The sequence below is a fragment of the Hemicordylus capensis genome, chromosome 1, assembly GCF_027244095.1.
Source record: "Hemicordylus capensis ecotype Gifberg chromosome 1, rHemCap1.1.pri, whole genome shotgun sequence".
In the NCBI taxonomy this organism is placed as follows: domain Eukaryota; kingdom Metazoa; phylum Chordata; class Lepidosauria; order Squamata; family Cordylidae; genus Hemicordylus; species Hemicordylus capensis.
The window spans coordinates 126,860,321-126,885,951 of record NC_069657.1 but is presented as its reverse complement, the minus strand read 5'-3'; the positions used below and the strand labels follow the sequence as shown (position 1 = coordinate 126,885,951).

Below are 25,631 nucleotides of genomic sequence, written 5' to 3'. Positions count from 1 at the left end.
CCAATTTCTAAAGCATTCTTGTACTTTAGTAGGACATCAGCATCATCCAGGTTTCTCATAGCTTATCCTAGAAAGCCTCCCTAGGGAAACTGCTAGAGTTATCCACAATGTTAAAAAAGCAAGCACAAAGGTCTCAGATGGTGGCATTCATGATTCTGCCATATTTGAGAGGAAGCAGAGCCACTTGTGGCCATACCATGTTTTAAAGATCAGTGAGATAGAGGCCCAAATGTGGCAGAGGGCTTTGAAAAGTAATAGACTGACTCAACAAAGAAGTGGAAGCGCACATTGACCATAAAGGCTGCTGGGCTCAACTTGGATAGAAATTGAACTCAGCAGCAATGGGGCTGCTTAATCATCTATCAACTGTCTGCATCTCAAATTAAAAATCATGATTTGTCTTAGGGATTGTCAAGCTACTTAAAGCGATGACCAATGTAAGAAATTTTTCAGCACCCATACACAAAATATAGGATTCAAAAGTTACATTTTCCTCAAAACAAAAAATATTTAATATAGGCAAGTTATTACAAATATTAAGGTATTACTTAATATTAAGATCCTTAATTTCAGTAACTATTATAGAAAACATGCAATAAATCAAATAAACAAAAGCAAATATGTGGATAATATTCAGAATGCTGCTTTTAACAACAATGTAACCAAGCTGAGTTATGAAAGCCCTTTTTGTATGCTGAAGTCCACTTCCGATGTACTATTGTAATGCATTCCTCCCAAGTGCATTTTGATTAGATAAGGACCTGGTGGTAGTTTATTAATGAATTCAGAGCAGTGGGGGCAGGGGAGAGAAAAGGAATAACTCCACTTAGGAATAACTCCAATATTCCATAGTAATTTTGGAAAAAATATCAGGATACTTACGAGAGTGGGATGAATCTCAGTAGTTTCAAGGGGCCCCATTATATGTAGTTGCATTTTCTATGGTGGGGCTTACCAATCTGTTTCTTTTTCACAGAAAATAATCCATCTCTGTGGGTGGTAGGCGGCAGCAGTGCTTGAAGTGTTCTTGCTGCCGTCATCATCCACAAAGGTGCATTTTCTGTAAAGAAAAAAAAAGATGAAGTGGACCACCCAACTTAAAATTATTTTGGCCAAGTACATTTCACGCCCACAACCTTAAAATTACCAGGACTTTTTCCTTTCTGAGGCCCTCCCCCAGCACCCCCAAATTTTGTCAAAATTATATTTGAAAACATTTAGATCAGCAAAATGTAAATATTTCCCTTGAATTAGTAAGTGAATAGTGCACTTATCAAAAAATAATGCACTTTGGAGAAGTACATAAAAGTAACTTATCAGAAACTGGATTCAGTACGTACACACACACACACACACACACACACACACACACCCCTTCCTAACCCAATTTTGTTTAAATTATGATTGCAGAATTCTGAATACTGCCTATAGTACTTGTTATTACCTACTAAGTAAAACTGTCTACAGTCATCCCTTGCCAACCACAGTTTTGAGTATATGCAAATAGGTAATTGTGACAGGTCTTGCCAAACGCAATGAGAGGTTGCTTATCTGTAACCTGGATTCTTCTAGTGGTCATCTGTGCTCTTACACGAATGGGCTTTGAGCCTGCGCAGAGAACACATCGGAGCTTCCAAGCTAGATAACTGCTTTTTGGCGGTAACCCCGCCCCCTTGGTATATAGGCAGCTGCGCAGGCTTCCCTCTCCAGTCTTCTTAGTCCACAATCTGAAAGAGACTAGCAGAAAAGACATTAGGAGATGAGACTATGGGTGGGCGTGTAAGAGCACAGATGACCACTAGAAGAACCCAAGTTACAGGTAAGCAACCTGTCGTTCTTCGACGTGGTCTCTGTGCTTCACACGAATGGGTGCATAGCAAGCTGCACCCATGCCATGCTCACCTGGAGGCAGGATCCGGCGAAGATGGATTGTAGCACCGCCCTGCCAAACATCGTGTCTTTTCTGGCTTGGACATCCAGGGCGTAATGGTGTATGAAGGAGTGCTTCGATGCCCACGTAGCCGCCTGGCAGATGACATCTAGAGGAATAGATCTGTCAAAAGCAGTAGATGCCGCAACCGCCCTTGTCGAATGTGCTTTAAGAGAGGGTGGAGGAGGTTTCTTGGCGATCTGGTATGCCAGAGAGATGGTGCGGACCACCCATCTGGATATAGTCTGAGCAGAGGCCCGTTTGCCCTTGTTAGGGCCAGAATGGAGCACAAAGAGAGAATTGGAGATCCGAAAGGCAGAGGGGCCGTCGACGTAGAAGGCAAGCGCCCTACGGATGTCCAAAGTGTGGAGGCGGTGTTCGGCCGCCTTTGTCGGTTGAGCGAAGAATGCAGGTAAGGAGATAGGTTGGGAACGATGGAACGAAGTGACTATTTTCGGAAGAAAGGCAATATCCAGCCGCAGGACGGCCTTTTCCTTGTGGAAGGCGAGATAAGGGGGGTCAACTCTAAGAGCCCTGAGTTCAATGACTCGTCTGGCCGAGGTGATAGCCGTGAGTAAGGCCACCTTACAGGAAAGGAGGTCGAGAGAGATTGTAGCCATGGGTTAGAAGGGAGCGTTCATCAGCGAAGAGAGGACCAAGGTCAGGTTCCAGGCTGGGGCCATGACCGGAGGATCTGGATAAAGGTGAGTGAGACCTTTAAGGAAGCGCTTCAGTGGGATGCTGGAACCACGAGGGTGTGGAAATAGGAGAATTAGCCACTATGGCTGCCAGGTGGACCCGCAAGGACAGGATCTTAAGTCCGGCCTGCTTGAGGGATAGCAAGTAGGCACAAATATGTTCTATAGAAACAAAGTGCAGGGGAATTTCTCTTTCGTTTAGATAGGTTTGAAACCGGGTCCACTTGTGGGAGTAAGAGGAGACAGTGGAGGATTTGCGTGAGAGGCCTGGACTATTCATAGGAGGTCCGCCGGGAGGGCGGGACTATGTGCCAGGCTGTGAGGTGGAGACGTTGTAGGTCCGGATGGAGGAGGCAACCGTTCTGCATGGAGAGGAGATGAGGGACGTTTGGGAAGCGGTGGTATTGACGGTTGGATAGACGAAGGAGTTGGGGAAACCAGGGCTACCTGGGCCACCACAGGGCGATGAGAATGCAGCGTGGGAGGTCCTGGGAGATCTTCTGAAGGACTCGAGGAAGTAGAGGGATTGGAGGGAAGGCGTAGACAAAGCGGTTTGTCCAAGGCAGGGTAAACACGTCTCCCAGGGAGTTGGGTCTGATCCCAGACCTGGAACAATATTGGTGGCATTGCACATTTGCTTCTGACGCAAAGAGGTCTATTTCTGGGAGGAACCAACGGCGGAAGAGGGAGCATAGTGTCGGGGGATGTAGCTGCCACTCGTGAGATGTTTTTGGGGTCCTGCTCAGCCTGTCCGCTGTGACATTGTCCTGTCCTTGTATGTGAACCGCCAGAGGCGTGATATCGTGGTGAATGCACCAAAGCCATAGGTCCATGGACAGGAACAGGAGGGGGGTGGAAGAGGTGCTGCCCTGCCTGTTCAGGTAAGCTTTGGCGGTAGTATTGTCCGTCTGGACAAGGATATGGGAGCCCCGTATCAGTGGAAGGAAGGCCTTCAAGACTTTGAATATTGCTAAGAGTTTGAGATAACTGATATGATGGGAGGCTTCTGCTGGGGTCCAGATGCTGTGGATGTTGTGATCATTGGCATGGGCACCCCAACCGTCCAGGGATGCATCCGTGGTGAGTAGGAGGGCTGGAGGGGGAGGATGGAAGGGGGAGCCAATGATGAGGTTGGCCATGTCCGTCCACCGTAGAAGGGAGTGCAGAACCGGAGGCGGAAGCGTCAGTTTGACGGCGAGAGAGTCCTCATGGGGAGAGAATACGGAGAGAAACCAGTGCTGGAGAGGTCTGGCTCATAGCCTGGCGTGAGGGAGGACATGGGTGGTGGAGACCATCTGTCCTAGCAGGCACTGCACCGTGCATGCTGATTGGGTAGGGTGGCAGAGCAGGTGGGCCGACAAGTCCAGGATGGCCTGGGTTCTGCGTTGGGGAAGGAAGATCTTGGATCACATGGAGTCGAAGAGGATCTCCAGGAATTCTATGGTTTTGGAGGAGGTGAGCTTCAATTTGTCATAGTTCACCTGCAGGCCCAGATTGGAGAGAAGGGTGATGACCGTGTGAAGGTCTCTGAGGAGGGATTGTGGGTCGTGAGCCACCACAAGCCAATCGTCAAAATACAGAAAAATTTGAATATTTTGTTGTTGCAGGGCTGCTACCACCGGGGCCATGCATTTGGTGAACACCCGGGGCGCAGATGCCAGTCCAAAAGGAAGTGTGCGAAACTGGTAGGTGTTGTATGCTATTTGAAAACGGAGGAAATGACGATGCTGAGGTCCAATAGTGATGTGGTAATATGCATCCTTGAGATCGATGGAAATGAACCACTGGTTGTTTTGCAGAAGGGAGATGATTGTAGGAATCATGGCTATACGGAACCTGCGGTAGGTGAAGTAAGAATTGAGTTCCAGGAGATCCAGGATGGGGCGAAGGGAGCTGTCCGACTTGGGAACAGTGAAGTATCGGGAATGGAATCCCGGGGTATGTGTATTGTGAACCAGTTCTATTGCAGATTTGGAGAGTAGAGAGTCGACTTCTTGCAGGAGAGCCGGGATGGGTGGAGTGGACAATGGAGGATTATATGGAGGAGTTGATGCAAACTCTATAACATAACCCATCCTTACTATGGTCAAGGCCCAGGAGTCCGTGGTGATATTCTCCCAAGCGGCAATGAAGGGGGAGAGCCTGGTTCCCCAGTGGGACAGAGGGTGCAAGTCATTGTCCCTTGGCTGGAGGCTGAGAACCCTTAGATCGGAGCTGCATTTTGGATCCGGTGAAGTTGGAGTGCTTTGTCTTGGGGTTGATAGTACTGTTGTTTAGAAGAGTATGATTGGCGTTGACATTTTTGAGATTTATAGTGACGGGTTGAAGAATGTTGGAGGCCCATGGAACGGGCTGTATTACGCAGTTTCTGTAGTTTCTGAAGAGTATCATCCGTTTTCTCTCCAAATAGGGAGGAACCATCGAAGGGCAGATCCTCGACTCTGGACCTGGCATCGGGCGCGAGACCCAAAGATCTAAGCCAAGCATGGCGGTGGAGGATGACGGAAGTTGCTATTTGGCGGCCCCTTCCGTGGAGTGGCGAATTGCATGCAGCTCTTGTTTAGAGACCTGCATGGCCTCTCGAAGGAATACCTTGGCCGGGGCCTGTTCTTCTGGAAGGTGGTCTAGGAAAGGAGCAACATGGTCCCAAAGAAAAGATTGATACTTGGCATAGTATGCCTGGTAGTTTGTGATTCTGGTCAATAAAGAAGCAATTGATTATAATCATCTTCCAAACCCGTCTAATTTCTTTCCCTCCTTGTCGGGTGGGGTGGAAGAGGTATAGCCCCTAAATTTTGAAAAGGAGAATTCGACCACAATCGAATCCGTAGAAGGATGCTGTTTTAAGAAGGAATCAGCCTGTTGCGTGGAGACATGAGCCTTGTAAAAGGAGTCTAGCCGTTTAGAAGTCTGTGGGAGAGAGGATGATTTGATCCAACAGGTTTTGGCCACTTTAAGAATGGACGGGTTCAACGATAACGATATCGACCGGCGGGCGTCCTCCTTGATTAATTGAAAAAGAGAGTCAGGCTCAGATTTGTCTCCCTGAGCCAGCTGGACTCCAAGGGAAGCTGCCATGCGTGAGACAAAATCCGTATAAACACGCAAGTCCTCCGACAGGGAGCTGGGTCTCAGGTCCAGCAATAAAGAAGGAGGTGAAGAGCCCAGAGATATCCGATTGGATAAGGAGGATTCGGGGCCTTCTTCGTCCAAAGACAAGTCGGTCGATACCGGAGGTTGAAGGGGTCGAATCTGGAGTCGAGGCGCTGGTCTCGAGTTGGGGGCATTAGTAGCCGTGGCCGCCTGCACCGGCGAGTTTCTGGGTGGAACTCGTGGAGGCAGAAGAGACGTGGTCGGGGGAGGCAAAGACGTCGATCCCGAAGGTGGGCCCAGAAGCAGAGCCGAGGCCGAGAAGGCTGGTATCGAGAAGCAAGGGGAGGCCGAACGTCGAAGGGGCGGCTCTGCAGCCGTGGAGGCCTGATGGCGTTGGTGAACTTCTTGATGAGCGCAGAAGTAGTCAGCCTCTTCTTCAACTTGCCTGGCCTAGCGCTCGAGAGCAGCTTCCAACTCCCAGTTGGTCCAGCAGCACGGTTGTTCGGGAGGGAGCTCCTCAGGCTGAGAGTCACAGTCGGACTTGTACACGGGATCATGTGGGCTGGAGTCGTAAATGACTTTGGTATCTAAGACCCTTTCAGTGTGTAGAGTTCGGGATCGACGTTCAGTATCATGCATCGACCTGTGCTTTTTTGCTGGAGATTAAGAAGGGGTGTGACGGTCCTTCTTTCTCTTCTTCTTTTTGGATGGCTGGACAGAACGCGGTTCAATCAAGGCTGCCATCAAGATCGACACTGCCACCGAACTCTTCGGTATTGATGTCGAAGCCCAAGACACGGGATCTACGGGCACATTCACCTCGGGGTCGTTGCTGAGACTCCCAGAGGGACAGAAACAGGCTGCAAGGAGAGGTATTGGACGAAGCCTGCATGGTAGACAGTTTGTCTGAGCCCGTAGGTTGGAACGACTGTTCCCAAAGCCAAGAAGGAAGCCGAGAGGCCCGATTCTTGCGTGCCTGCTTGGTAAAGGACACGCAGTGTATGCAAGAGCCAACTTTATGTGACTCACCAAGTCAAAAGAAGCAGAGTTTGTGGCGATCGGTCGAAGGGATCTTGGATTTGCAGCGACCACACTGCTTAAATTTTGTAGTTTTTGCCATAGGCCGAAGAAGATAAATGCAGAGAAGCGGAGGCGAAGGATCCACAGGACATCGGGCCCGAAAGCCGCGACAAGGTGGAAAATGAAACAGAGTTGTTCGGCGGCGGGGTGGGGGGACCCGAGGGTGAAATAAAAACGCTAAAGAAGGGAAGTACTGAACTAAAAATGAAGAGAAAAGAGGAAAGGCGAATGCAGTACTTGCGAAGCGTCTAGCAAGGAAGAGCTCACCATGTGTCTTCGATTGCGGACAAAGAAAGACTGGAGAGGGAAGCCCACGCAGCCACCTATATACCGAGGGGGCGGGGCTACCGCCAAAAAGCAGTTCTCTAGCTTGGAAGCTCTGATGTGGTCTCTGCGCAGGACCAAAGCCCATTCGTGTAAAGCACAGAGACCACGTTGAAGAACAATAGTATCCACAGTTGGCGAGGGTTTTTAGTGATTTGCGGGAGGCAGGGTTGGGGTTGGACCTACTCATTCTTCTTGGTGATATTACAGGATTTAAAAGTATTTTTCCCTTTATTTTTAGGTCTTCCTGTGGGTGTGGTTCCACTAACCTCGTTTCCCATAGACTTTAGTGTCTCACCAATCATGAATTTGCCAATGGTGAGATTCTGCAAGAACAGAACCCTAGTGGTTGGCGAGGGATGACTGTATTATTACTTGCTCCCCACATGAAGTGACCAAACCCTGCCCCCATTTTTACCACCTACAAAAGAGATAATTGTATCCCAGTCAGCACTACCCCCACTGGACTTAAAAGGAGAACCAAACGACCCTAATTAGGTAATGCTAATCATTTCCTAAGGTGATGATTGGTAATCAGTGCTAGTCTCTCTTGCAAGTACTTCGCAAAAGGCTTACACTGGTGAGCATCATTCTAACTACTAGTTTTGCATATGCAAATTTATGGAATACAATTGATTAAAAAATGACATACTAATGTGAATAAAGAAATCTTAGTAGATCAAGTAACTCCTCCCTCCTCCACACCAAAAGAGGTATGGCTCTGGAAGTAGTACTGTTTTGGGCACTGCTGAGACAAACACAGATACCATGTTTCCCCGAAAATAAGACAGTGTCTTATATTAATTTTAGCCCCAAAAAATGCACTAGGGCAATTAGCGGTACATCAGAAATTACTGCTAGGTCTTACTTTCGGGGTAGGTCTTACTTTCGGGGAAACAGGGTAAGAAGCATCAAAAGGGATTCCAGTAGAATCTGCAGCTCAGAATGCTCTGGAATCAGAAATCTCAGGAACAGCCCCTCTGTAAAAATTGTTACATTACATTCAGATATAAAAGAAATATTGCATCGATAGCAATCATTTTTCCAACCCAAGCAAAATTAAAGTTCTCACCACCACCAGGAACAAATGTTTGAAGCACTTGTAGTAATACTGCCCTCTGACTCCTTAAAAGTAAACTACCACTACCTGTAGCAAATACCACTTCCATGTAGGGAAATCAGTGGTGGAAGCTGCATTATAGTACTCTTTCACTAGGCTGAACACGGAGCCACAACTCTGCAATTCCCAAGAGGCCCTCTAAGAGCAACTAGGCCTGCAGTTGTCACTATCCCATCACTATACTGCACACCAGCTTTTCTCTATACAGTGTACCACATCCAATAGAGTACGTATTATGACAGTTAGGCTACCACCATTCTTCCTTAGGGTAATACACTAGTGATAATGCCTCCTGTTGCAATAACTGTTCCAGTGAAGCTATTCCATGCACTCCTTCCAACCCATATGCATATCAATGCAGTAGCTTATAGAATCAGGCCACAGGTTTGCAGCAATTGCTAGCACAGAACAAGTTGTTAATATTTTGAGGTTTGCTTTTGTTAAACATATGCTCAGTCTCTTATCAAAGTAATGGAAAGCAGTTAATAGGTGACTAAATTTCCATGAGGCACCGGAAGCAACTGCTTCCACAAGTCCTAGGCAAGAGATGCTTTTCAGTTTTAACCCAGGATCTAGGAGAAGTCAGCCTAAACTGAAGAGAGCTTAAAATCTAAGTATAGTAACAAAGAGCATCTGTGTAATATTTTCTGTCTAATGTGCAATATTTAGAGTTGTGTAATGCAATGAATTTAGTGTGCAGTACCAAAAAGGCCTGATCTGTAATTTTAGGTGCAATACTGAGTTTCCAGAGTCAAACACGACATGGTGGGCATCCTGACTATAATGAAATGCTCATATTTCTAAGGGCTGTGGAGACACAATGGGAGTTCTCGTGCAACTGTTTTTAGACTGTGGTTCCCTCCCCACGCTCTATAAGGGCACTGTAAGAGTAGAAACATCTTGCTGCGGGTTAGTTATGTGTTTCCACTCTTACAGAGCCCTTCTGGAGTATGGGAGGTGCTCCAGTCGAAAGACTCTTGCGCAACTGCACTTGCACAAAGCGAGTTGTCCCAATGCACCTCCACAACCCCTAGAAGCGCAAACATTTCAATAGGATGTCAGCATATTTTTTAAAAGTCGGTTATATTAACAAAAGTAGTATTCTTTAAAACAATGAAAAGCTTCTTCCTCTATACAAGGAGTTCTGAACATTTTTGCACCTACAGATCCTCAAGTACACACATGGACAAATTTGTTGTTACCCTTATAGCTCATTGAAAAAGTGTTTTATGAGCAATTGTCCCATGTATACCTTCATGCCTTTGATATGTCATCGAGTAAAGTAAGTGTGAAAAGAGATAAAGTATTGCTTATTCTACAAAGATATTCTAAAGTGGCCTGGACACATTTGTTGGTACCCTTAGAAAAGATCATAAATAATTGCATTAGAGTGATTTTTCAAATTAGCTGTTTTCTTTAATTAATATCACATGTCTCCAATTGTGCAATCGGTCATTCAGCCTATTGAAATGGAGAAAAGTAGTCACTCTGATGTTTGGTATCATCGTGTATCCCACAATGAACATGGACCAGAGAAAGCAAAGGAGAGTTGTCTGAGGAGATCAGAAAGAAAATTATAGACAAGCATATTAAAAGCAAAGGCTATAAGATCATCTCCAAGCAGTTTGATGTTCCTGTGACAACAGTTGCAAAGATTATTAAGAAGTTCAAGGTGCATGGGACTGTAGCCAACCTCCCTGGACACGGCCGCAAGAGGAAAATCGACCCCAGAATAGGCAGAAGGATAGTGAGAATGGTAGACAAAAAGCCAAGTTCCAAAGAGAAACAAGTTGAACTCCAAACTCAAGGTCCATCAGTGTCTGATGGCACCCTCCGTCGCTTTTTGAGTGACAGTGGGCTCAATGGAGGAAGACCCAGGAGGACTCCACTGTTGAAAGAAAAACATTAAAAAGCCAGACCGGAATTTGCTAAAATGCATATTGACAAGCCACAATGCTTCTGGGAGAATGTCCTTTGGACAGATGAGACAAAACTGGAGCTTTTTGGCAAGTCACATCAGCTCTATGTCCACAGACAAAAAAATGAAGCTTTCAAAGAAAATAACACCATACCTACTGTGAAATATGGAGGAGGCTCGTTTATGTTTTGGGGCTGCTTTGCTGCGTCTGGCACAGGGTGCCTTGAGTCAATGCAGGGAACAATGAAATCTCAAGACTATCTAGACATTCTGGAGCGAAAAGTACTGCCCAGTGTCAAAAAGCTCTGTCTCAGTCGCAGGTCATGGATGCTCCAACAGGATAATGACCCAGAACACACAGCTAAAAGCATCCAAGAATGGCTAAGAACAAAACATCGGACTATTCTGAAGTGGCCTTCTATGAGCCCTGATTTGAATCCTATTGAACATCTATGGAAAGATCTGAAACATGCAGTCTGGAAAAGGCACCCTTCAAACCTGACACAGCTGGAGCCATTTGCTCAGGAAGAGTGGGCCAAACTACTTGCTGTGCAGAAGTCTCATTGAGAGCTACAAGAATCACTTGTTTGCAGAGGTTGCCTCTAAAGGTTGTGCAACAAAATATTAAGTTAAGGGTCCCATCATTTTTGTCCATGCCATTTTCATTTGTGTTATTATTTGGAATATTCTGTTATATCAAAACTCTAAAGCAAAGTCTGTTTTTTGTTAAATGCGGATCAAACAATGATGGGTGCCAATTATTTTTGTCAGTTTCAAGTTATTTCAGAGACAATTGTGGATTGTTCTTTTTTCATGGAGGGGTACCAACACATTTGTCCGTGTATCTGTGCGTATACACAGAAACACACAAATGAATGATAGTGGGTAGGGGCAGGCGAAGAGAGGGGTCGTGGTGGAGGAAAGAGCCTCTTCAGGAGAAGGGGTGTGAATTAGATGAGGAAACAAGATGAACAAGATGTGTTCATTCTGGAAATGAGAGAAAGTGAGAAAGAAACAAAGAAGTGAAGGGAAGAAAGACAGAGGGGAAGAACAAGTGGAGGAGAGAGAAAGAGAGAAAAAGAAGGGAGGGGAAGAGACAAAGAAGGAAGGGCAAGGGATGGGCCTGAGCCTGTCAGCAGCCTGAGGGGAACGAGTGACCATGGCGGCAGCGAGGAAGGGCCCAGTCAACCGCTGCTGCTGTGGGGAGAAGCAGGAGCGGGGCTCGGGTGAGGAGGTCTCTGGGGATAGGGGGCTGCAGCTTGCTAATAGGTGCCATAATGCTGCAGCTGCGACCAAGAGGGGTGAGGAGGTGGAGTAAAGGGATGGAGGAGTGACCAAGGGGGTGAGGGAGATGGAAGCAACCAGATGGAGTAGCAGGAGTGAGTAAGTCTCCTATGAGTTCTAGAAGGCTTCTTAAAGCACACAACATATCAATATAAAAACCTCTATAAAATCCAGCCATCAAACACAGAATCAGGAGTATGTTGCTAAAAATAACACCATTTCCACTTGGCCTATTTTCCACATCAACACAAATGTAGAAAACATGCTTATAGGAAATCTAGATAAATTCTTCTTCTTCTTCTTCTTCTTACAGAGAAATGTAGAAGACAGGAGTGTGCGTCATCATCTTACATAGGAAGCTGCCATATACCGAGTCAGACCATGGGCCCATCTAGCTCAGTATTGTCTACATAGACTGGCAGCGGCTTCTCCAAGGTTGCAGGCAGGAATCTCTCTCAGCCCTATCTTGGAAATGCTGCCAGGGAGGGAACTTGAAATCTTCTGCTCTTCCCAGAGTGGCTCCATCCTCTGAGGGGAAGATCTTACAGAGCTCACACATCAAGTCTCCCATTCATATACAACCAGGGTGGACCCTGCTTAGCTAAAAGGACAAGTCATGCTTGCTACCACAAGACCAGGTCTTAAACACAGCATTCTCACCTTTCCTTCCAAGCTCTTTTTTCTTATTAAAAGCACACTCTCCCTGAGATCCTTGGGTGATGCTTTACTTCTACTCCATCCAACTAGGTAGGGGATGTCTCCTCCCTCTATGAATGGCCACCACCTGGAAGTGCCTCCCATGTATGGGAACAGTGATCAACAGCTGGCTGGCCAATGGGCATATGGCCAGACAGGTAGTGTGCAGGACTCTTTAGAGCATGGGTAAGCCCACTTAGGAAGCAGTGGTGGAGATCAAGCCTGTCCCAGTCCTGGCAATCCCGCTGCCCTCCTCCTCTTGCTGGGACTACTGCGGTTGGAACCTACAGAGCCTCTTCCTGATGGGTGCCTGAGGAGTGGGAGGCCTAGGAGTTTGTCAAGATCAAAGCACCCCACCCCACCCCTGTTAAGGAGGAAGAGGAGAAAGAAGGAAGAGCAAGGCAGCCAAAGGTTACAAAGCTGGAGAAGGATCAGGTCAGGTGCTTCCATCCCAGATTCTGTCTGGGGGCAAGTCTTCTCTCCTCACATTGACCGCTTTAAATCCAATTCCCTTTTTCTTCATCCCACATAAAGCATAGCGAGCCCCTCTCTGAAAAATTCCACCTATTGACACTAATTTTACTAACCGTTCCTATTTAGAGTTGGGAGGACCTTCTCATTGAGAAAATAATACTTTCCCCTGCCAGTTGGGTGGATGGGCAGGATCACATCTTCCCCAGATTTTCTTTTGGGGGTGAATGAAAGGATTCTACTCCCAACAAGCCATCATAGGGTGAAAGAACAAGATTTTTACTTCCCTGCACACTAAATAATGTTTGCAGGTGGACAAAAGGGCCAGTCCTCTATAAGGGGTTCTTGGAGAGGGCAAGTTGTTCCCTCAATCTTAAATTTGGGAAATGGATAAGAGGGTGACCCCTAAGATCAGATAAATCCATAATGGATGGGTAAATCAATGGCTATGATAGTCAAATAAAAACATCATATTCAGAAAATCTATCTTTGAATACTGGCTACTTGAGGAAAGGATGCAAAAAACAAACCAACATAAAAGGAAGGGCTGTTGCCATAAGGCTGGCTACTGCTGGAAAAAGGATGGTAGATCAGATGAATATTTGCATTATGATTTGGGGAAGTGAATTAGAGTCAGTCTCTCCTCTGTATACACTGTGAGGACAGGGCTGGCCCAAGGTTGCTGCCAGGCAAAGGGAAGGGTGCTGCTGCAAAGGCTGAGGTGAAAGAACCGCAGAGCAGTCTTGTATCATAGCCCATCCTATCATCATACTTCAAAGAGGAGCCATATTCATTATTAAAAATTTGTAACATTCAGCAAATAAGTTCTGAAAGCAGTTTAATAGGAACAGTTGTGTTCCCTCTGTTAAATATATTTATATACTTAACATAAAAGATGCCAGTTTTCAAGACTGTATAAAGAGGATGCATTTATCATCATAATTCGGCTCTGAGGAATGGTATCTCTGTTACTAAACTACCATGAAGTAATTAAAGTAGTTTTGCTTGCAATAATAATAGTTGAATGCAGTGCTACAGTGTTTTCAATCTTTTGTATCTCATGCTTTAGCCAAGACTCTTAATGTACTATGAAATAGTCTGAACAATACTAAAAGAAAGAAAAGTCAGCTAATATTGATGGAGATACACTAATTTTAAAAAACAGAAGAGAAACTTTTCTTTATAAGCAGTGGTGAGTTGTACTTCTATTTAAGTTTGTAACTTAATATAGAACTAGCATATGCAAATTTGTGTCTTCAAGCCCCCCTCCCCCACCTGTCTTAAGGGCTTTGGGGCCCCCAAAGCCTTAATCTGTTCCTGCCTTATAGCTTGTCTTCAGGGTTTTTTCAAAGATTTGCTAAACTGCTTAATGTTCCCTTGGAAATGTTGGTGAATAACATACACTGCTAAATAATGTGAAAAAGAGGGAGAAGTGATGCATTTCAAAGCTCAGAGGGACAGTGCAGAAGTAACATGAACAGCTGAGACCGAAAACTAGATGTTAAGAGAAGAACCTGACAAGAGTTTATTCGAAAAAGCACAATACAGAAGGCAGCAAAAGTTACTTGGGGTGGGGGGTGGGGATCAAACAAGCATGACTACAGCTGTTGAATATTTTACAATTTAACTTTAGCTGCAGTTCCTGGAAAACTTCAAAAGAATGAATGCATTTGAGGTGCATGAAGACCTAGTTATAGCAGCCCAGCGAGAGAAAAGTGTTTTTTCCTTAGAGCAAAAGTCAGATTCAAAATTTTTACAGAAGAAATGACAGTGTTTGCAAGCACCTGGCCATAAGTCACATACTCAGTTCAGAGTGACTAAAGAAGAATGGAATTATCATTACGGAACACTAAGGAGTTCAGCTATCTCACCTGTTTCACAAAACAACAACACTGAAACATTAAAAATTAAAAGTCTGGATACAGCAAGAGAGATGTATTGGCATTCAATTGACAAAAATATATGTTACTGAAACTATCCTCTAATACAGCACAAAGGAAAAATGGAGATGATCAGGGAAGTTCAGAAGTATATAAGTTCAAGAAAACAGGCTTAAACTGGAGATGAGGATGGTTGATTTAAGTCTCTCCTAGTTGACAAGTCTAGTAGAAAGACTTTTGGGGAAATCTGTCTTGTTACAAGTTATAAGAACAGAGCTGCACAAGTTTGGCCCTCCTGCAAATACTGGACTACAACACCCATCATCCCTGACTATTGGCCAATGTAGCTGGGGATGATGGTAGTTGTAGTACAACAACAGCTAGAGAGCCAAAGCTCTGCAACCCTGTTATAAAACTTTGAAGACATACAGAAGCTTTAACTACCAAGTTTAAACATACCTTACACAGCAGAAATACCACCACAAAAGACGTATGTCCATCTCATTTTTGTAAGATGTCCTAGGCTAAAACCTCAAAGCCAAGACAAGATGGACATAATGTACATCAGGAAGAAAGGGAAGCTCCTCTAAATACTAGCATCACACATGACTTTACAGTTATAAGTTGTTCCACAAGTTTTTCTAAATATCAAATAAGTTCTAAGAGTAGGTACCCGATGTTTACAAAATAAAACTAAACAGGTGAACCACAATGCATGGGCTACAAACTGGAAGCCTGGAAGTTATGTATTAATGGAATTCAACCTTACCTATAAATGAATGAATGATAAACAGACTTAAATTACACCTAAATGGGAAAAATTGAAAGGAACTGTCAGCATGAAAGAAAAGTGAAATGGACATCCCCCCTCAAAAAACAATAACTAGTGTTCCATAAGATCTTTGACACTGATGACTTTCATATGTCAACTCAGTAACTCCTACCCTATCACGATGAAAATTCTGTGACAGTCATAGTGACTGCTTTTTAAGGAGAAACACTACCTTCATCAGGAAGCAATTTATAATGTGCAGAAGGTGATGATCATGAGGCCATGCAAATCTAAGTGAACATGTCGTGATCAAGATGCAAGTCCAATTTTTTTCTTGTTAAGTATTTTGGTGTATTACTTGCTCTTTTAGTTTTAATAGAAGTTCCTCCACCCAACATACTGTACTTATCTAGCTATTAGTGTGACCAAAACTTGTTGAAAACTGACCACAAGAGAGTGTCCTGGCCATATAGAAGTTTGGGGGTTTTTTTAAGCCTATGATGGAGAGAGCAGGAAAAGAGGCAAATTATTTAGGGCCACTTCACAATTGACATTGTTCCTACATGGCAATAATATTCACTTATGGAGAAAAAATGTGCAATATCATATATGAAAAATCGCACCAGAGGCTATGTGCTGCAACTATATGTTTGGAAACTACAGTGCAATGTGGGACTGTTTCTTAGGAAAAATGTCCTGAGTGAAGCAGCCCTTAATATTTTCAAGAAATAAAATCTGAACTCAACAATGTAGAGAGAAAATCCAGTATTAATATTTGTGCCTTAATGAAGGAAGATTAGTGTGTACTGTTAGGGACAAATGGACAATTGTTAACTTCTCTATTAGAAAGACAGTGAAGGGATTCTTCAGCCAAAATTAAAGTTATGTTCAAGAAATACAGAACTGAATATTACAAAACTAAAAGAAAGCATGTCTAAGACATAATAAAGCCAACCTTGGGTTCACTTTCTGCATCTTCCTCCTCCTCTCCTTCCTCTTCACCTTCCAATTCCTATGTTTAAAGGGAGAAAAGCAGGATACCAATGCATTTTAGAGAAACACTTTAATATTCTTAATCAAAGTATGTAATTTAGCACTGACATGTGTTTTAGTGCCAAAATTACATTATTTGGAAGTAATTACGTTATTTTTTAGCGTTACTAGTATTTATTCTGAATTTACATGAAGTGAGAATTCTATATTTTGACCATCAAGAATTCTAGTTTTGCCTCTTATCTATCCTCCCTCTGATTAGCTTTGTTTTTCCATTTCATCTAGCATGCTTGAATACTACTCAATTTCCTGCTGCTTCCCTCATTCCTAATCCGAAGCACTAGATTTGAAAGGCAGCTCAGGCCTTCACTGTTTTATTGCTATGCATGCACACCTGGTCAGAGGCTGTAATAACCAGGTCATGCAGCTCCATTGTAAAAACCAGCCAATTTATATTTTCTCTAAAAACCCAGATTTTTCAGTTAAGAGCTCCTACAAAATTACTCAAAAATAGGGAGGAAGAACTGTAATACTCACTGAACAAGCAGGGTACTATTTGTTTAGTTTTATGAAGTAGCAATACTGAAGAAAGTTATCAGTCCTGAATAGTACTTGCATCTATATACATACTAAACCTTACTTCAGATAAGACATTTTGTATGGCACTCTGGTCTCATTCCATTCCTAGGTCAAACTTGTTAAGAACAGAACAAAGCCTGAAAGTTCATTTACATTGTGTCAATACCCATATTGCCAGGAAACCATTATATCTGATCAACCGAACAAGGGCTACGATTTGGCAAGCATTTGATATAACGACTGTGGCTGTCCAAATATGGAGCCATCCTAGTTCTGAACACTTGTGCAGTTAATTCATTATTAGAATTAGCTCATGCCAATATGTATAGCCAATAATGAGATGCATACAATACATGTGCCTGTTGGTAGTAAATATTCTTCTTTTAGAAAACATGACAAGATTTTACTCACTTCTTCCTCTCCTTCCTCCCCTTCTTCAAACTATTAAAAAGAAAAAGTGTTTAGGTTCTTTACACATTCAAACATTGGCACAACACGTTTAATATTTACCTGAAAATGGATATCTTAGGTTGTACTTTCACATTCTCCATCCCTTTTAGATATCAAGTGCTTATACCACCATTTCAAGTATACACATTACCACATATAGTAATGAAGGACTGAATACATTCTATGCTCCCCATCATTTTAGAGAAGACTTGGGCGAGGGGCAATGAGTCAAGTCCATCCAGCCTTTCAAAAGTGGTCCTTTCAAAAGTCTGCCTTATCTTGAGCAAGTTCAAGAAGATTTTGGCTATATGAAAAATTAAATGTTTAATTAAATAAACTAATTATTTAAGAAAACATTTCCCCATTTAATGGTTGCCTTAAAATTGAGGTAGCATAGTTGCTAGGAGTTGGTTCAAACTGTACCTCAGCTAGGGGTTCACTAGGCAAGACACAAGTCTTTCAGCCTCAGCCCCTGATGTGCAATACGGGCATAAGAGTGACCTGCTTTACAGGACTACTGAGATAATATATAGAAGAGTTTTGAATACAGTGCAGCATAAGTGTCAAGTATTATGACTACTAGAATGAGTACAAGGCAGCTACCTAAATTTCTGTAGCATTAATTATGCTCTTTCAGAAATGCAAAGTAATGATACAAAACCCACAATTGTAATAGGAAGCAATGCAATGGGATCCAGTGATAATCTGATAATCTGCAAGAGAGGTTATTTGGGTATTGAAGCAAAACTGACTGTAGCTAGAATTTTTTAAGACCTCTGTACCCAAGAAAGAAAAATCTGAGACAACTCCACATTTATGAAAGGTAATTTTACAAATACGTACGTTATCATCATCTTCTATAGCTTCCCCAGTGAAATAGAGTACAGCACGGGGCACTATTCTTTCACGAAAGAAGTGCCCAACTTCAAAATCTATAGCTAAAGTACACTCTGAATCTTCATCCTGAAAAGTTAAGAGGAAAAAGGCATGGAAAAACCATACAACTACAAAGGGAAAACATGATCAAAATGACAGTTAAATGTGAAGTCAAAGCAATTAGACAGCTACCGTACAAGTCTGAATTTATATTGCATATTTACGTTTGCTAGACAAGAAAACTATTGAGTTATAAGGCTTTTCTATGGTCCCCAGCAGTGTTCCCTGTAATAGGGATTTCCAAATAAGAACATAAGAACACAAGAAAAGCCCGGCTGGATCAGGCCCAAGGCCTATCTTCTCCAGCATCCTGTTTCACATAATGGCCCACCAGATGCCTCTGGGAAGCCCACCAGCAAGAGTTGAGGGCATGCTCTCTCTTCTGCTGTTACTCCCCTGCTACTGGTAAATAGAGGCATCTTGCCTCTGAGGCCAGAGATGGGCTATAGCCCTCAGACCAGTAGCCAGTGATAGGCCTGTCCTCCATGAATTTATCTAAATTTGTCTTAAAGCCATCCAGGCTGTTGACTGTCACATCTTCCAGAGGTGATTATGCATTATATGATAAAGTACTTCCTTTTGTCGGTGCTAAATTTTTTGGCAATCAGTTTCATGGGATGACCCCTGGTTCTAGTGTTATGAGAGAGGAAGAAAAATTTCTATCTACTTTCTCCACACCATGTGGGATTTTATAGACTTCTTGATAGAGATCTCCCCTCCGTCATCTTTTTTCTAAACTAAAAGAAGGTGCTTTTTTCTAAACTCATAAGGAAGGTGCTCTGGGCCCCTGATCATCTTGGTTGCCTTCTTCTGCACATGTTCCAGTTCTACAATGTCCTCCTTCAGATATGGTGACCAGAACTGTATGCAGTACTCAAGATGCGGCTGTACCAACAACTCCGATAATCCCCAGTCAAAGGCCACTGCAGTTGGGGATGCTGGAGTTGTAGTCTACAACTGAAAACAAACATTGGTACTCACCGTGAAGGTTTCTTCTTGCTGGTGTGACCTTCTTAACATAGGTTATCCCCACCCACATGCTCCAGAAAGCAGGACTATGCAAATGAAGAAACCTTTAATAGGCCTCTAGTGGGCAGTTTCTTCCAGTTACACTGAAAAGCTCGAGTCACAGAAAAACAGCCCCAAAAGGCAGAACATAACTGTAGTAATCAGCGACTGACCAGCCCCTCCTGACTCCTAAAGAGTAAGCCGGAAGTGAACCCTGTCCTGACTTACAGGCTGGTGAACTCCAAGGCTCAGCCAATCAGCACAACAGGTGGGTGGGACTTAGGAGAGCCATGGAGAGTAATAGAAGGGTTCCTTTGTTAGAAGAAGCAGGCTGGGGGTGAGGGCAGGATGTGTGGCCATGCAGGATGCTGCGGAAGGAACTGCAGATCCTTGAGAGACAGGATTGCAAGAAGCTTGATTCTCATCAGATGGTGAGTGAGATTTCAAGGAAAAGGGAATTCAGCCTAGGGAACAGTTTGTTAGTCAGATTTTGCATGAGAAACTTATATTTCTTTTGTGTATTTTGTAAATCCCTGATACTGTTCTAGGATGGTCTACCTGTAAGCTTTTAAAGTGCTTTTGTATTTTCTTACATCCATGTTCTTTGCAACTGGGTAACCACGATTTTTAAAATGTGCTGCCCCAACATCATCTGGGGTAGTTTTTGGAAGTATTCTTGTAACCACTGAGTATTTTTACCTGCAACTAAAGCTGAGGGAGCCTCAGATGGAAGCAGTCTGTAGCATCTGAATAAAGTTTTTTTTCTTATTGAGTGGATTTTTGACTCAGGAAAGGGGAGCTGCAAGGGGGTCTCACTGTGGTGCGCACACACCTCAGACAGTTAGTAATCTACCAGTTTTCTCACCATGTGTAGGCTTGTACGTGGGAGGATTTTTGAGTATTTTTCCCAATAGCAATAGAAGTTTCCCTGGGATTTCCACCCCAAGTGCAGGGAGGGTCAAACTCTGAGATAAAGAGGGGTGGCGGGGGCAGCCATTTTTGAAACTATCAAAAGTACAGGAAAGTTTAGGGGAAAGCCTTGCTAGGGAAGCACAGAGGGGATGATTCAGCATGTTTCTTCCCCTCACATGTGCTTACTCTCAGACAAAGGCTGTAATCCGCTACAACAACATATATACACAGGAAAGAAAATACATCGCCCATAGCAACAGCAGATAACACACACAGAGGAATGCAAGTCAAAGAAATACAAGGAAGTAAGCACATGATTTAAGACCCGTGGCAGCAGATCCAGGAAGAACCCCAGGTGGGCATGGGTGGCCTTCATTACACCAGCAATAAGAAACCTTCATGGTGAGTATCAACGTTCCCTTCAATGCTGGTGTAGGAAGTCACCCATCATGGGTTAATACCATAGCATGCCACCACAGGTGCGAATAAGTCCTTAACTAGATCTATTGCCTGGGGAGAACCTGTCACAGAACCCTCCTTCAAAATGCCGCCCTGGCAGAAGCATGCATATCCAATTTATAATGCCTTGAGAAAGTGGGGCGTGACTTCCATGTAGCTGCTCTACAAATCTCTTCCCGAGCTGCACTGGCGAAGAAAGCCGCTGAAGCAGCTACCAACCTTGTGGAATGAGCCATGATCTGCTTTGGCGGAGGTAAGTGTTGCAACTCATGTGTCAGTGCAATACAGGCCTTAACCCAACACCCTATAGTGGCCACCAAGACTTTCTGACCCATGGTGGTTGGTTGAAAGGACAAACCGGGAGTCAGATCTGCAAAATGACACTGTCCATGAAATATATATATATATATAACAAGGCCCTCCACACATCAAGTTTGTGCCACTGTCTTTCCTTGGTATGACTGAAGTTTGGGCAAAACAAAGCTAAGTATATATCTTACGACCTGTGGAAAGCAGGGTTTACCTTGGGCACAAACAATGGGTTGGGAATGATCCTGTCAGTGTCCTTTGAGAATATCTTTCATTGAAAGAGCTTGTTCAGATACACTTGGGACAGAAGGTCCTCTCATAGTGGTAGAAAGAACAGTACTCCTGCCAATTCTACAATGCCCAAAACCCATCGTCTCCTGGGCCAGTACGGTGTAATCAATATCAATGTTCTGGAGCTTCCTTAGGCATCTGGTCAGAAGTGGAACTGGTGGAAATGCATAAGTAGCAAAGGTGGCCATGGTGATGATGGAGCATCCATCCTTCGCCCACTGGAGGATTTCTGCAGCTTGCAGATGTAGAGATCTGGATTTCATCACCGCCACCTGATGGTGTTTGATATGGGCCTTGGTGGTGACATTGTCCGTGTGTACAAGAACATTGGTGCCAGCAAGGATTTCCCAAACCACCAGTACAGCCAGATAGACCACTCTGAGGTCTAACCAGTTTATGCTGTGGCATTGTTCCACCACTGTCCACTTGCCCCAAGTGTGGAAAGAGAGGCAGTGGGCCCCCCAGCTGATCAAGCTGCATTTATGGTCACTAGGACTCTGTTGGGCTCCAGGAATTGTTTTCCCTTGGACAGATTTGCAGGTACTGTCCACCAATGCAGTACATGTTTCAGATGCTCTGTAATTTGAATGTTCACCCTGTGCTTGGATGCTATGTGCAATTGGAATGGAAAATGTGTCTATTGGAGTGGTCTTAGATGGAATCTGGTCCAAGGTATCGAGCCCATTGCTGCCACCATCAGACTAGTGGTGTGCAGGGTTTGGTAGAAGCATGGTCCGGCACTTGGGGGAGTGTCTCTTTAAAAGGATGGTGGTAGTACTTACCTCCGCTCCCCCCCCCCCGCCGCTCTTCCCCCTCAGACGCTGGTGCTTTTAAAATCTTCTTGGGGCGGCAGAGTTCCTCCCTGCCGCCCATGTCCCCATCGTTGTCCGTCTATGCCTTAAATGAAGAAGAGCTGGCGGAGCGCGCACGCTCATCTCCGTCGCGGGCGCACACACGCAGCGTGACATATGCGGTGCCCGCCTGTGGCGGAGGTGAGTGCGCGCGCCACGAAGGGCATATGCGCTCCGCCATCTCTTCTTCGTTTAAGGCATAGACGGACAACGACAGGGGCGGCAGGGAGGAACTCTGCCGCCCCAAGAAGATTTTTAAAGGCACCAGCGGCGGGGGGGGGCGCGGCGGGGGTAAGTACTACACCCCCTTAAAGAGACACCCACCGCCCTTCCGAACCGCCGGAATTTCCAATGGCCCCGAACCGAACCATGCACACCACTACCTCAGACCCAGGCCAGCTGGAGAATGTCCACTGTGATACTTCGTATTACTCCCTGCTATAGATCCATGATGGCCTGAATTCTATCGGGGGGGGGGGTAGGAAGAGGCAGTCCTTTGAAGTATCCATGATCACCTCCAGATGAAGCAGACGTTGAGATGGAAGGAAATGTCTCTTCTCCTCATTTACAAGGAATCCATGGTCCCTGAGACATGCAAGAGTCTTTTGGAGATCCAGTCCAGCTTCTCTTGATGACCATGACCATATCAGTAGATCATCTAGGTAGCAGTACAAGTGGACTCCCTGTAATCCCAGGTGAGTGTCAATGGATATCAGGACCTTTGTGAACACTCTGGGTGCCAAGGAGAGACTGAATGGTACGGCCTTATATGATAGTGCTGGTTTTGATAATAGAAGTGTAGTAGATGCCTGCTCTCTGGATATATTGAGATAAGCAGGTACTCTTCCTTCAGGTCAAAACTAAATAGTCTCAACTCTTGTATATTTTTATATTCCGCTATCGACTGCAGTGTTTCCATGTGTAATCTTTCTTTCACTATGAACCTGACAACAGCCTTTAGGTCCAATACGGCCCAAAGGGACCTGTCCTCCTTGGGAACAGTGAAGAGGATGGAGTACATTCCCTTTCCAAGTTGGGAGGTGGGTACCACCTCTATTTGGAGAAGGTGGTGTACTGCCTTAAGGAGGCCAAATTGTTTCATTAGGTTTCTGGACCTTAAGGGTTGGTAGAAACCTGTCCCCTGGTGGTTGCAGGAGTTCCAGTTTGCACCCTTGTGAGACTATTGCCAGGACCCATTGATCTGAAATAGAATTTTCCCAGGCATGCTAAAAGTCCATAATACGTGTGCCCACCTCAGGGTTTGACTGTCAGGAATGCTGCCTGGAGCCCTTGGCCAGCGTATTATGAATCTGTCCAGTGGATCAATTGGATCTGTCCAGTGACTGAAAAGACTGTCTGCCTGGCCTCTAGATCTGTTCCAGAATGGCTCATTTGTCCTTGGTACATCTCTGGATCTGAAAGAGGGGTGGAGTGCCATGTCGGTTTAATGAAATTTACAGGGGGCATCTTTCCCCTCCTTTTAAAGGGCCAAGGAAGTGTCTTCCGTTTGTCCCTTGTCTACCAGTACGTTTTTTAGTGCCTCATCCCCAAATAGCTTGGACCCTGTATAAGGAACTGATGTGAGGTTAACTTTTGACATGTTGTCCACGTGCCAATGCCTAGGCCATATATTTTGCCTTACTATGACATTGGAACTCACAGCTCTGGCTGAGAACTTGATACTGTCCAATGTTGTGCCCACAGTAAATGTGGCAGCCCTTTGTAACCTCAATAGTTTACACCTCAGCCTGTTGGGGTCTATGTGGGGTTCATTTAAGAGTTTGTCAATCAAGAAGATAGATGCTCTGGATACCAAGGAGGCTGCAGTTTCTGCCCTAATTGCATAGAGGTGGACTCGTGGGCCCTACAAATGGCTGCCTCAGCCTTCTTGTCTGTGGATTCCTTTAGGGTGGAATCCCAGTCCTTAGGGACCCTGGCTCCACTGAGCAGGGCCACAATTGGGACATTGGCGAGGGGCACCTTGAGCACATCTGGCACTCTATCCTAGAAATAGTGTTTGTTGGCTATAGTATTGGTTCGTTTAAAAGCAGAGGGCAGGCTCCATTCCTGTTTTATCATGGAAACAGAAGCCCTCAGGCATAGGGACCCTAGTCTGTGGTTGCATAAGCTTGGGGAGAACCAAGGATCCCTTGGACTAATTCCCAAGGGTCAGATTGCACTTTCTTAAGCCCTAAGGCAGAAATGGCTTATGTAATCAGAGACCAAAACTCCTCCTGTAAAAATAGGTATTGGTTGGAGGTAGAAACTTAGGCTTAATCAGATATTTCCCCCTCCTCAGATAGAGAAAGGTCCAGTACAGAATCTGGTGGTGGTGCCGCGAAGGGATCCTGGGGTCCAACCAGAGTAAACTAATCATGGGGTTTGCCCCCTGATCTTTCAGATGAGTGGCAGGAGGTTGTTGACCTACAGTTCTTGTTCTTTTTTCTAACCGACTTAATTTTTTTCTCAGTTTCTGAGGCAGAGGAGGAGGAAGAACTGCTTCTACATCTCTTACATTTATTATTATCCTTAAGAGACTTGTGGCTCTCCCTAATGGATTTTTGAATGACCTGTTAAATCTACTCCTGCCAATCTGAAGGGTGAGTGGGTCCTGTGGGTGTGCCCAGCTGAACTGTCCCCATGGGGGGTGAGGCAGGAAGGAGAGATCTCACCAGATTCTGTTGGAGCACTGTCCCAGTTCGAATCCTCCCTGCTCTTAGGCCCGAAAGCATCTCCCTTGTTGCCCAAGTCTATTGGTGCCACTGGGAGCAAGCCGCCTGGAGGGACTGACTACAGGTGAATAAGCAGCGCGTACTCTGTGTGCTCTCTATTTGGAGAGTATCAGAGTCGGCAGGGAATGTGTCTCTAATAAGATTGGGCATTTGTTGGTGCTCATCTGCTCACTCTTCTCTGGAGATGAAGCATTCTGCCTTTGTTTGGAAGGAGCATGTGTCTTCTTTTTGTAGCATTCAGGTGAACTCCAGTGGTGGGAGTTGCACCTGGGTCATTGCTACTACCCTCCGCAGTTCTGGAGGTCAATGAGGAGAGCAGCTCAGGCCTAGCGGCACTAGTGGAGCTCCCGCTGGCATCCCCAGCTCCCTCTGGCGTAACTCCCCACGAGGGAGGCCTGCAGCCTCTTTCTCTTTGTATTCCTTTTGGCGGGAATAGTTGGTGCAGCACGTACTTAGCACAGAACACCAGGACATCCACCTTCCTCTGCTCAGCTGACATGAGGCCGGGCAAGGAGGAGACAGGCAGAAAAAGTGCAGAGTGGAAAGGCACGGAGATTTATTTTTTTTTAGTGATATAAAAGAAGTGTAATAAAAAGGAGCCAAGCAGAGAAGAGAAAAGGAAAACAGAGGATATGGGTAAGAGAATAAAGTAGCCAGAGGGAAGATAGGTCAAAAAAAAAAAAAAAAAAAAAGGAGCTGTAAACAAATTGTGGCTGTCTGGAGCAAAGGCAGGACAATGAAATGGAAGGGACCACCCACTAGGGGACTATTAAAGCTTTCTTCATTCGCATAGTCCTGCCTTCTGGGGCTTGTGGGTGGGGATAACTCACGATGGGTAATCTCCT

General features: G+C 44.9%; 1 protein-coding gene across 4 annotated transcripts in view; it reads right to left on the bottom strand.

Annotated features, from left to right (window-relative positions):
• NAP1L4 (nucleosome assembly protein 1 like 4) overlaps positions 1 to 25,631 on the bottom strand; it is a 116,567-nt gene that overhangs the window by 2,141 nt on the left and 88,795 nt on the right. For 2 of the 4 annotated variants that reach the window (XM_053285493.1, XM_053285492.1), the window contains exons 12-14: positions 18,132 to 18,251; positions 17,250 to 17,279; positions 16,222 to 16,278 (exon numbers count right to left, since the gene is read on the bottom strand). In XM_053285493.1, coding sequence (XP_053141468.1) covers positions 16,222 to 16,278; positions 17,250 to 17,279; positions 18,132 to 18,251 — 207 coding nt within the window. Of the gene's footprint in view, positions 1 to 7,993; positions 8,106 to 15,263; positions 15,302 to 16,221; positions 16,279 to 17,249; positions 17,280 to 18,131; positions 18,252 to 25,631 lie in introns of all 4 variants that reach the window. The other 2 variants (XR_008313708.1, XM_053285494.1) reach the window with 2 other exon arrangements.